This window comes from Pterocles gutturalis, unplaced genomic scaffold, assembly GCF_000699245.1.
Source record: "Pterocles gutturalis isolate BGI_N339 unplaced genomic scaffold, ASM69924v1 scaffold25329, whole genome shotgun sequence".
NCBI classification, from domain to species: Eukaryota; Metazoa; Chordata; class Aves; order Pterocliformes; family Pteroclidae; genus Pterocles; species Pterocles gutturalis.
The window spans coordinates 9863-22372 of NW_010131405.1; the positions used below are offsets into that span (position 1 = coordinate 9863).

Genomic DNA, 12510 nt, shown 5'->3' on the forward strand with positions numbered 1-12510 from the left:
TATCATTTGTGAGACGGCTGAATTTGTTCCACATGTCTCTTGAACATGTACTGCACAAAATGTCTGGTAATACAGAGAATCTGGTAAAGAGGTGTCTAGTGTATTTTCATTACAGCCGTGTATTTGAATTAGTATTTAATTAGTAATGCACATAAATACATTTGGAGAGCTGGGAGTGAATCCCCCCTTGTTTGATTTTGCTCTAGATAAGGAAGCTCTGTTTTATTATTCGGTAGTAAAGATCAGAGAATGTCTCAAAAAGAAGGGAAGACAAAACAAGAGAAATATTGCTGTCTGTGTGTTCATTAATAGACAGGGTTTTCCACACAGTGCACTGCTATTGCCTTGAAAACGGAGATCCTTGGTCAGCAGAGATTTGATGTCTGTGCATCAAATGATGTATGTAATATCAGCATGAATAAACAAGGGTTGTTATCACTGTGAGAGTCATGAAGAGTTTTAACATTGGGATCACTGATCAGTAAGGAACAGGTTGTGGTGATGAAACATCTGCATTTTACTGCCTGATTATACTCAAACGATCGTCGTCCCTGTAGTGTTTAGGGCATGTGGGCTGTTGGAATACTTTGCATTTTTTCCCTCTGAAATTCAAAGACTCTTGCAGTTATGCTCATGTAGTTGAATGAGTATCTAAGTTAGGGTTAGCTTTCTGCTTCGTCCTCCTCACCTTTAGCATTACTCCACACAAAACAATCAATTACAGTCTTTCATTATTTACTTCAGTTTCCTAGATAAAATACTTATGTGGTTTTTTTTTTTTTTATTTAGTAAATGCTACCATCTGCCTTTTAGCCAAATGAACTAGGATGGTTTTACCTTCCACACAAGAAGTTATCTTGTATCTGGCTGGTGTTGACTGTCTGATGTTTTTGGCACAATAACTCACTAAGTGTTTAGGCATGAAATAATCACGCAAATGCAAATCAACATGCAAATCAAACAAATACGTCAAGACTAGAAGCACAGATTTTGACCTCACTTAGTGGAAAAATGAGAAAAACATATCTGAAGGTTCCATAGAGGGGATTTTTATTAAAGTAATTTGAGTAAGAACCACAGCAAAAATCTTTTTCCCTCATTGATCATTTCTTTTATCCAAGACACACAGCCTGTGATTTGAGAAAAACTGTGTTTCTCTGCTGCACTGTTTTGTTAACAGGACTTTACTTAATGCAGTGTAACTCAGTAATATCACTAGGAATGTGAACAACAAATGTACTGAAAGCATTGCATATAAGTTTTTGTTGAAGATTTGTCTAAGCTTATGTGAATCTATGATAAGTGGGGTAAAATTCCTCACTGTAGCTTTTGCTGTGTGCATTAACTTCACTCTCTGTGAAGCAGGGGAGACTGTAGAGGAGGCTGTATCTTTCCACTTGATCTTACACCTGAACACATCATTCCATCTTGTGCTACCTCTTGAATAAATGTTGATGCAACAGCTTTCCATTTTGATCACCATCACCAATTCTCTCTGCTTTTCCTCTAGGAGCCAAGCCGTGGTCTAACATCATGGAGATCCTGGAGGAGAAAGATGGGGTTGATACCGAACTACTGGTTTACGCTATGACCTTGGTTAACAAGGTTTGTTTACGTCATTAGCATAACCGGTAGAGATGTTAGTATTTTCAGTTGTACAGTGTTTTTCCGTGTTGAGAACATATGACAAAGGAGACCTGTCCCAGAGGAGTTGCAGGACAAGCTGTAATCAGTCAGCACACCCTTGTTGCTTGTGTTGCAGTCACCCAGAGGTAGCACCTGGGAGCAGAATTGCTATTGCTAGGTTCTGTGCAGAAACATCCTATGTCATGGCTCCTCTCCTAATGCAGACAATGCAGTGCAAAACAAAACTCAACAAACTAGCTCAACACACTGTCCAAGGGGAGAAAGAAACCAAGTACTGGTGAAAAAATCACATGCTCACAAAGGCTTGCATTGTGCCCAGTTTTCTAGTTCAGATCATTTAATTTTTTCTTTACTGCAAACCAGACATGATGAATTTAACAGGTCTGAGTGCTAGTAAGTGTTTCTGCTTAAAAAAATGAAGTTACATTTTTTCTTCTTTCTGTATATTTTCTGGTGTCCTGTATTACAAGTAGTGGTTTTGCAGTAAAATCAAATGTTTGCCAAAGCACTCAGTTGTGCTATGAGGGAGAAAGTGAAAGGCCTGTAAAAGTTAGAAATTTATTAGTGTAAATTCCTTAAAAATTAGCATCTAGTCCTAAACAGACCTTAGGATGACTAGAATTAAAAAAGGATCTTTCAAAGAACACAGAAGATCAACATGCTACTAGCAAATCAAAATAACCATGTGTTTTATGATTATTCTTAATAGGCCTGAGTATTACAGAATATTATTATTATTCATTATAATCAGTTAAAGATCCTGAGTGTCAGTGGAGGTCATAAATCATGCTGCCAGGTTACTGTGCTCATGGCTACATGTTTGGAACTGTGTGTTGCTTTGTATTTTTGACAAAATAGTTTAATGTCAGCAAAAATGCCCAAGAGGGACTAATGTCACTCAGTGACATCACTGATTTCACTGCAATTTTACCTAGACCCACCTTTGCTCCTGCTTACATGGTAATAAGGATCTTCTTGATTTTAGAAGATGACCTTATGTCACTGGTGTACTCTTTCTGAAAGGCATCACCAGCTTTAAATGCTTCTGTCTGTAGCTGCTATTAAAGCTGAGGTGGCTAGTTTTCAGCATCTCCATATTATGCCTTGTTGTTTCATGTACTAATTCCTCTTTCTGAGATAATTCTCTTCATCATTTGTGCAGTTGTAATCTACCTGGTGCTTGACTTCTTAAAAAATTTTATTCTATGTTGACTCTTTTGTCATCCTATAGTTGATTCCTTTAGTCTGAGTTTTTCACTACATTTAAAGCTGTTTTTAGGAGGAGATAGTTCTTTAAAAACGCACTCATAGTCAAAGGAGCAAGGCAGTTATGAAGATCAAGGAAGAGAGGAATCTCACAGTGCCACACTTATAATTATGATCTGGCTTATGGACAGCTTTATGATGTTTTTAATGGGATTTTTTTTCATGATTATAGAGAAAACAGCAAGCAGCATGTCACAGTTGTAATTTTTTTCCCCCACGGAGAATATGAAGCAGGCTCAGATGGTTTCAGCTCCTCTAGGCAAGGAAATGTCAAAATTTTCAGTTCTGGCAGAGTCTTCACAAGATATTTGTCTCAAGGAAGCATACTTCTACTTCTTTTTCTTCCTCCATGTATACATTTACAGACTACTTTCCTTCCTGCTCAGGAGCAGAAATCACATCTGCACAGACTTAAGAATTGTTCCAGTCCTTTTATCCTCTCCCTCTCTTTTGTTGATTCTTAACCAATTTACTTATGCTGATATTTCATTAACCCTCTCTTAATTTGGGGGGATTTAGGCATGAATTAATCTCTTAAATGCCAATATAGATACTTCAGGTTATGTATAGTTCCAGTCCAACCTTGTTATCTTCCTTTGGTTAGTTCCTGTGATCTGTTAGATCTTATTCTAATCTCTACATTCTTCATTTTCATTACTGAGGTACAGATAGATTAAAACCTTTGTGTTTCCTTTATATAAGAAAAAAACTCTACTTATCAAATGCTGAAAGAAAATTGTGTTGTATTCAACTCACTACTTACTTGCTATAAAACCTCTTTATTATTGAGATGGCACTGGAAGCTTTGTAGTTGTAAGATTACTGTTGATTTTCTTTTTACCTGTATTTAATATCCCTTGTTCTCTCATGTCGCACAATACATTTTTTTTTAAAGTAGATAAAATAATTATGAGGTACAGGCAAATTAATACATTTTGCTATAGTTGAATTAAGCACTGAATGTTTTTTAGCAGTTCCAGTATAAGACTAGAATTTAAGCACCAGATTCTAGGCCAGTGGTTACTAGGGGAAGATTAGAGTACCACCCACGAGTGGACCATCAGCTATAGTGGAAAAAGTCCTGTTTCAGTCCAATGCAACATTAATACAGGATCTGGCACATCAATTTTTTGGTGGCCTGCCTAAAGAGCATGGCAACTGCCACACTGGAACAGTGATCATCTTACATCCTGCGTCAGACGTTGGCCACACCAGGTGTTTTAGAAGAAGTTGTGGTTCCTGGGAAAACACATACGTGAGTGATGCTTCTTCCTGTCCCCAAGCAATTGAAAACTTGGCTAATGCCCGTAAGCGTGTTTATTTACCATGTAGTGCTTTTCACCATAGCATGTAAGATTTCAATAATGTCTCTATCTGGTGCCTGGGCTCCCTGGTGAGGTCCAGTCTGTTGGATTTTTAGTAACCAGAGCAGTGTTCTTGTATTACTTGGACTTTCATGTAAAGCATTGCACACCAAACGCATTTAACTGGACTTCTGTTGTCTGCGTCCTCCCTGCACCACTGGTTTATACTGTGATTGTTTTGTAAATGACAAAAGGCTTAGTTTTACTAGCTACTATCAGCCAAGACTACCCATTTTAAAAACTGCAAATAAAGAGAGCCTTTCAGTCTGAAGCCAGGCATAGGCTAGCACTAATTTGTGGCGGGTTTTGTTCAGAAACGTAACTGAGGATATGTAGTGATAAGCATATTATGCTGTTACCAGTTGAGTATGTTGTCTGATAGTTTTTATCATCTAGGGAAACATTTGGCTCTTGTATTCCCATAAAAATATATTTTTTTTCACCCCTGATAAAACTTAATCAATTTTCTTGCTTTTCTTTCCATTGGGACTGTTACAGTTAGCAGTAGGTAAAATGTATTGTTTAGGCTTTGGTAAAAATGTGGTTAAGAAGATAAATCAAGCTTAATACTTTTGGGCTGGGATTTTGGTTTTAATTTAGTTCACCATTCCAAAAGCAGCCACTTGAGAGGGAAGAATACAAAGTTCCATAGGCTTTCCTGCAAGGGCTTGAGAGCAACTGGTAAAATTACACAACAAAGTAAAAATCTTAATTCAGGAATGTTTTGTCAAACCAAAACTGATCAGAGGCATAGGAATGGGTCTTGACATTCGTATTCATGCTTTCTTTGTACACTTGAGTTCTGAACGTAACAAAATCCAGCAAGCAAACCACAGACTGTGGTTTAAACACGCTTCTCCAAGTGGCTAAATTTTAATTCTCTAGACAAGTTTTCACATTGTAAAGTTCAATCTTCAAAGCAGGAGGAAATATTTGTGACTTGAATGTATATTTTGATATCGCAGCATCATTTTGAACTTAACCAGGAACTCAGAAAGAAGCAAGGACCTTGGAAGGACCTGCCCAATTTATGACCTCTGGTCTGCTTGTTGCAGCTTTTGATTCCATTATAAAGCCACCTTGAAAATGGGAGCCCCCTTTTGTTTTCTAATATCACAAGCCAGAATTAATCAGTCATTTCTGCAGACACTTCGTGTCCCTTGTGTTTAGTTATTGCAAATAGCTTTCTCCTGGGCTAAACTGAGCTGACCTTGTTGTGACACCTGAGGTGACCGTTTAGATCCTATTTTATGATGTTAGAAGTTCAATTTTATATGTATTAGGTTCTGAAAATGGATCTGTGAGTTTAATGGCAAACTGTGCAAAGGAAAAACATTTGATTTCTGTCCTTGGGAGTTCAGTTGCCCAATTCTGGCCAGTAGCAAACCGTGAAGATTAGATTTCCACTGCTGCATGATATAAAATTATATTAACCAATAAAAGGCTGCTGACAAAAGCAGGATTGCCAGTAAATACTACCTTATGCTGCCGTTTTCCCTGTCTACAGCCTACCTGACCTCAGATTTTTAAAAAACCTATACTTGAAGGCTGGTGATCTGCATATCAACTTAAGACGATGTCCTGATGTTTTAAGAAGTAAATGCGCAGAAGATCTAATTGTTTGTCCACCCTTTTGCACATAAGACATCACGTCTTGTTGTTCCTGAAGACTCTCAGGTCAGCATAGGTGCTGTCTACTTCTTTCACAGGCAAGAGAAATCTTGATAGACATCATTTCTGTTATAGAACTTCCATATTTCTGTTAAAGCGCCATTGAATTTACAGTGTGATAGCTTCATTTGCTGAATCCTGATTTCTACTCAATGCTAGGTGTCAGATTAGGAAAGAACAAAATGTACATGGTATCTATTTTCAGCACTGTTTAGGAAAATTTAGTTCCGTGGTCTTCAGTGGGTTTTAAAAAGAGGCTTAAATACTGTTACTTAGCTAATTAAATAGGAGAGAGGAAACTACTTCCAAGTAAGCATCTCCCTGGTGAGCTAATCCAGAGTAACTGTTTTACTTCCAGTCTGCGCTCTCACATATTTTGCAGAAGCAGCTCTGTATAGACTGATTCTTGCAATGAGGTGTATGTTGCTCTGCAAGTAGGTTGCACAGAATGTTTGTTAGTTTCTACTCAACATGCACAGGATTACACTCATTTTCCTGCATCATCCGTAAGGAACAGTAAAAAATCATCACAAGGTTAGCCAAAATCAATGGCAGACCAGAATAGTAGTGTTTTCTGTTGACTTTGTAAATGTCTGCAGGACTCTGATGGATGAAGTTCACTTGTGCTCTGGAAAAAGTTGTCCAATGCCCATGTCCTCTTCCCGTGCATCACCCTGTGGTGAAGCTGTGAGTGGCTTGAATCAGTCTTTCTTGCTACATACACTGCGGTGACATATTATGGTATAGACGGTATACTGCAGAAGGCCACCTTCCTTTTCTCATTTTTCTGAATTCACCAAAAATATGGGAAATTACTATGGTAAGAAAAGTGCTCTCTCTCGAACATAGAGCAGGTGCTATTGAAAGCTCTGAAGTCAAACAGCTTATTTTCAATAGCTGTTATTATTGGCATTCTTTATTTTTCTAGTGTGCAAAAGTTCCTCTCCAGTGTCACTGTTACCAACTTATCCTATAATCAGGGATTAGTAACTCTTTTAACATTTTATAGGAGTTAAGGAGTCAACGTACCTTTAATACAACTTTTGAAGTTGAAGGGGAGGAAGGGAGGAAAGGAGTCAATATCTCTGTAATATAAAACAATTTGTGCACTGAGAGGATGACCTGTGCTGCAGGTGTGAAGGACAGTAGGCACATGGTGCAGGATATTTCCTGCTGTCCTAACATCACACAGCTGTGCATTCGACTTTTTCTTCTTCAGGCCAAACTTACAGGAATCAGTAGGAAATCAGCTTCACTGGTTTTAGCTAAACCACTTTTTTCACTCTCTTTGCTTTTATCTCTCTGATGCTTTAACATTCTCTGTTCTTAAAATCTGTACTTGAATGAAGCCAAGAAGAATCCAACTGTGTATTTTAAAGACCCACATTTTCCATACTTTTTTGTATGAAATAACAACATTGATTTGTTTTGCCAATTATTCATTTTTCTACACAGTGCACAGAGTTGTTTGTTAAAAGCTGTGCCACTTGTTTTTTATTTTCTAGTGGTGTTTCAAATCCCAAATCATGGGTTTTACTTTATTGAAATCATACGTAGCACCACTTGCCACCCGCTTTTAAAAACCTTTGTTTAATTCTTTTCAAAACGAACAGACTTAAATGTTTTTCCTTTGATTCTTAGACGCTGTCGGGGTTGCCAGATCAAGACTCTTTCTACGACGTGGTGGACTGTCTGGAAGAGCTAGGCATTGAAGCTGTTTCACAGAGACATTTGAACAAGAAAGGAACAGACTTGGACTTAGTTGAGCAATTTAACATTTATGAGGTAACATAACATGCCTTGTTTTATGCATCTTACAGCTTGTGCAAACTTCAAAGCCAAGAGGCAGGGTGGGGGGGAATGTAACGTAGGTGAAATTTGGTTATCTATTTTATTTTAAAAGAAAAACATCTGGTTGCTAGATGTATTATGTACATTTGTATATGTGACCTGCTACAGTATGTAGCTGCATTTAATGCAAATGCATTTTTTACTAAAGCTGGGGCATACTCCAAGGCAAACCAGCACATTTACTAGCCTCCTTAGAGGCAATTCTACCTGCAATTAAAACTTTCTCAGACTGCTAGTTACACATCCCAAAGTAAGTAGAAGTTCTTTCCATATGCAAAAGTATTCAGCTCATGAAAAAGGTTCAGCTGAGCTCAGCTTCACAAAGACCACTTGTTCTGCAGCTGAATACCCAGCAAGTCCTTGTTTACGAGTTTACACTGGACTAGATCCTATACAGTTTGCAGCAATGGAGTAGTAAGTGACTCCACATTCACCACCTAGGTATGAAATAACTGCTTCTGAAGTATTTATATGTAAGGGTAGGATATCCAGTTTCTTAATAATTAGCCCCTTTTCAGACTTGGTGAAGCGTTGGAGTGGGGAGGTTTAGGCTGAATTTAATGTAATGTAAATGTGAATTTGTGTTCTGGTGTGATGAAATGAAATAACTTTATCTCAATCTAAGTCCAGCAAAGGATTTGGCAGATTTGATTCTCCATTTTCTTGATCAACTCTACACCCATGTCACTTCACTGACTTTAGCAGTTAGGTTTTATATACAGCAGTTTTCACGAAAAGTCAGGCCAAAATAGGAACATGAGAATGAGAGGTCTTCATGTTCTTCTTTTTTTTCTGTTGTCAGAGGCATCAGCTCATAAAATCCTTTTTAAAAGATGATCATTAATCTTAAAAGCAAGTTTTTTTGCACGTGCTATGCCTACTCAAAGACTTGATTGCAAAATTAGCAGTTGGCTTAGTTGGGTACCAGCTTTCTCCTGATGACCAGGACAAATTTAGACATGCCTATGCACCTTCTTTATTTTTTTCTGACAATGTTGTTCTTTATCTGTAAAATCTCTTCTTCCCCACCGAAGTAGATTTTACACCTTAAACAGAGATGTCACACTTCCCTTGCTTTTGTTTTGTTGAAGTCACTTCTGGTAAGAATTATCTGAACAAGACTGATAGAAACAAGGAGATATGCATTCTTCTGATCACCCACCTCACCCTCTTCTGTACCTCTGCCTGTTTGAATGGCTCTTTCTCATATAAAGATTACTTAAATGTTATGCTGCATTTCAGATGAGATCCATCAGTAACTTTGTTGTTTCTGCCAGCAATATGTCTCCTTACGTACCCTAAGGTAGAACTTGCTTTGTTTCTGTTAGAGTTGTGTCACATTGGCAAGTCAATGGTGTGCTGTAGTTCAAGATACTAGGTGCTGCACCTGTATTTTACTCCTCAGCTATTTCCAGTTGGTGAGCTCCCAACCTGTGTCAGAAGTTTCTGTCAAATATCATTGTGGCCATGCTATTCTCAGCATGATTGTTTTCTGATGTTATACATCTGTTACTCTGTATTGACAGTGCTTCTGAACTGGCAGGAAATACTGACTTTTCCACTGAAAGGCACACGTGACAGTAATTATGCTCACCTTAAAACTGGAAGGCTTAGAGGAGACGTATGGTCTGCATTTTTTACTTTTAATCAATCGTGGTACCAGTTCACATAAATTGTTGTGTTTGTTAGGTTTTTTCCCTTTGTTTGCTTTGCAGGGAGATCTGTAGAAATTGAGATTTTTAAGAGGAATGCAGTTACATCTGCTGATCTCTTCCTTGGCTGGGGAGAAATGATGGCACTATTGTAAAATACTTTCTAAAGCAGTAGACAGTAACTTCCACTAGATCATTACAGGTGTCATGTCTGAACATGAGGAAATGTTCAATCAGTCAGTGCATGAGAGTTTTTTCTGTTGATTTCAGTAGACCCAAGATTTCCCCTAAGTATTTTAGAAGGAAATAAAGAGAGCTAGGTGTCCAACACTGCTTAGCTTCCTTGAAAATTAAGTCCTACATTAAAAAAAAAAAATAATGTATAGATAGCAACTTACAGGGGTAGCTATAGAAATGATGATGCTAATAGGAATTAATCACATTGAGATCAGTTAATTTTTAAAGCCCAAGTGTGAAGACCTGTGATGCTTAAAGGAGCCGTGTCAGAAGCCTCGCCTTTCTTCCTTTCTTTTGCAGATGACACTGAGACATGAGGATGGAGATGAGAGTGCTGACCCCCCTCCCAGTGGGCGCAAGGACCGGAGAAGGGCCAGTCTTGGTACTGGTGAGCGAAAGGGGTTAGAGCGCCGACGGAGCCGCAGGCACTCTGTACAGAATGTCAAAAGCACTTTATCGGCCCCTGCGAGTCCGTGCAGTCAGTCAAACCCTAGCTTCATGCTAGGCCACGGACAGCACATTGAAGATCTCAGTGAGAGGTAAGTGCATGAGCTGGGGAATAGTCCTTTCTCTGATTAATTTCTGTTATGTTCATTGCACATTTTTAATCTGCCAGACTGTTGCTTTCTTTTTTCCTCACTTTCCATTGAATTCAAAAATTTTAAAAAAATTATTTAAATTTTTAACTTTTTTAAAGTTGAAAAAAGAAGTGGATTTGTAGGTGACTTGATTTATCTGCATAGCTGCATTCTTTGGTACCACCTACCCTAAGTAACTGGACCCAAACAACATGAATTAGAGCATTTAATATGGGAACTAACCAAGGTTAATCTCATCCTTTGACAGATTTTATACCCAATATAGTGATATAATAGAAGATTGTAACAAGTGCATCGTCACATTAATGCAGAGCTATTTGTCCTGTATATGTGTCCTGGTTTAACCCCAACAGGCAGTAAGCACCACACAGCCACTTGCTCACTCTTCCCTCAGCAGGATGAGGGGGAAAGAATCAGAAGGGTGAAAGTGAGAAAACTCATGGGTTGAGATAAAAACAGTTTAATCGTTGGAATAATATTATTATGATTATGGTTATTATTATAGATTGTATGAAAAGGATAATAAAAAAAGAGAGAGAAATAAAACTCTCCTAGTTTCAGCTGGGACAGAGTGTTTGTGCTGAGAAGAAGGCTGATAACATACTGATTTTTATAGTTGCTGCCAAGACAGTCAAGGACTTTTCAGCCTCTCTGCTGTGCCAGTGTCTGCAGATGCAGGAGAAGCTGGGAGGGAGCACAGCCCCAATTACTAGCCTAGGATTCAACCTTAGGTTTAGGATTGAGACACAAATTGTCCAGTAGTCTATTCCATAACGTGCACGTCGTGCCCAGTATATAGGTGACGCACAGTCCAGAAGTTCACTCTCTTGCTCTGAGTTATCACTCTCTTGCTGTGGGTTGAAGGACAACAGATGCTGATTACTACTACAACAGTGTGCCAACAGCAATATTGCACCAGCTGAGACTCTGTGAATCTTATCCATAAGCTGAGCCATTGACTGGAGAGCCAAGGAGTAATACACAGTGATACTGCCCACCAGCTGATGTCCAAGGCTCAGCCCATTCCCGGCTAATGATCCTGGATCAGGGAGAGTCCTGAAACTGCAATCCCGGAATGGAGATAAGAGCCCAAGTGTCCAAAAGATGAAGATGACCCTGAGAGAGGGGCAACCCAGAGGGAGACAACCCAGAGCAAGAGAGAAGGATGACCTGGACACACTGGCACAGCAGAGAAACTGAAAGCTCCTTGACTGTCCTGGCAGCAACTATAAACATCACTACGTTATCAGCCTTCTTCTCAGCACAAATCCAAAACATCGCCTCTTACTAGCTACTGTGAAGAAAGTTAACTCTGTGCCAGCCAAAACCAGGACAAAAACCCGAGAAAGGCAAGTGATGCAGATGAAAGCAATTGCTCACCACCAACCAATGATGCCCAGCCAGGTCCCAGGCAGTGGGCACCTGCCAACCTCCCCTCTAATTTTATTGCTGAGCATGATGTCATGTGGTATGGAATATCCCTTTGGTCAGCTGCGGTCAGCTGTCCCAGCTGTGTCCCCTCCCAACTTCCTGTGCACACCCAGCCTACTCACTGGTGAGGCGGTGTGACAAGCAGAAAAGACCTTGATCCTGTGTGAGCACTGCTCAGCATTGATGAAAACGTCCCTGTGTTATCAACACTGTTTTCAGCACAGATCCAAAACATAGCCCCATGCTAGCTACTGTGAAGAAAATTAACTCTATTCCAGACAAAAACACTCTTCACCCCTTATTCCATAGCATTTATGTCGTGCTCAGGTCCCACACTGTGCAATACATCTTCATTAACCACCACGCTAAAAAAAATATATTGCAGTTCAATCCTTTTTTTTTCCCCTTTGCAATCAGCATTCCAGCATAAATTATTTTGAGGATACACTGCAGTAGTGAATATATCTAATGTTTTATAATTAGTGAAAGAGAGACAGTAATGACTTGTTGATCAGCGGTCTGTAACACTAGAGTCAGTCAAAACTAGTGTCATTGCCAGTCCCGTAACGGTCGGCTTGGGCTATGCATGCTTGGGAAAAAAGGGAGCTGCAGATCCTCAGCATGTCTGACTACTGCACAAGAGGGCTGGAATGAATTTTACTTAAATTCGATGTCTGATCAACTTGCCTCCCTTTGATCTCAGTGGAGTGCAGCAAGCACTGGTGGGCCTTCAGTTACCTAATGTATTCTACATGCCTGAAATTTCAACCAAGATGAATCATGTTCTGAACC

The 12510-nt window shown here is 39.2% G+C and overlaps 1 protein-coding gene across 1 annotated transcript in view; it reads left to right on the forward strand.

Annotated features, from left to right (window-relative positions):
* The window catches only part of LOC104466999 (FH1/FH2 domain-containing protein 3-like), a 14749-nt gene extending 4444 nt beyond the window's left edge, over nt 1-10305 (forward strand). Inside the window, exons 2-4 of the mRNA XM_010080602.1 lie at nt 1511-1605; nt 7590-7733; nt 9989-10305. Of these exons, the coding sequence (XP_010078904.1) occupies nt 1511-1605; nt 7590-7733; nt 9989-10231 (482 nt within the window). The 3' untranslated portion in view covers nt 10232-10305. The remainder of the gene's footprint in view (nt 1-1510; nt 1606-7589; nt 7734-9988) is intronic.
* Nucleotides 10306-12510: the final 2205 nt, after the last annotated feature.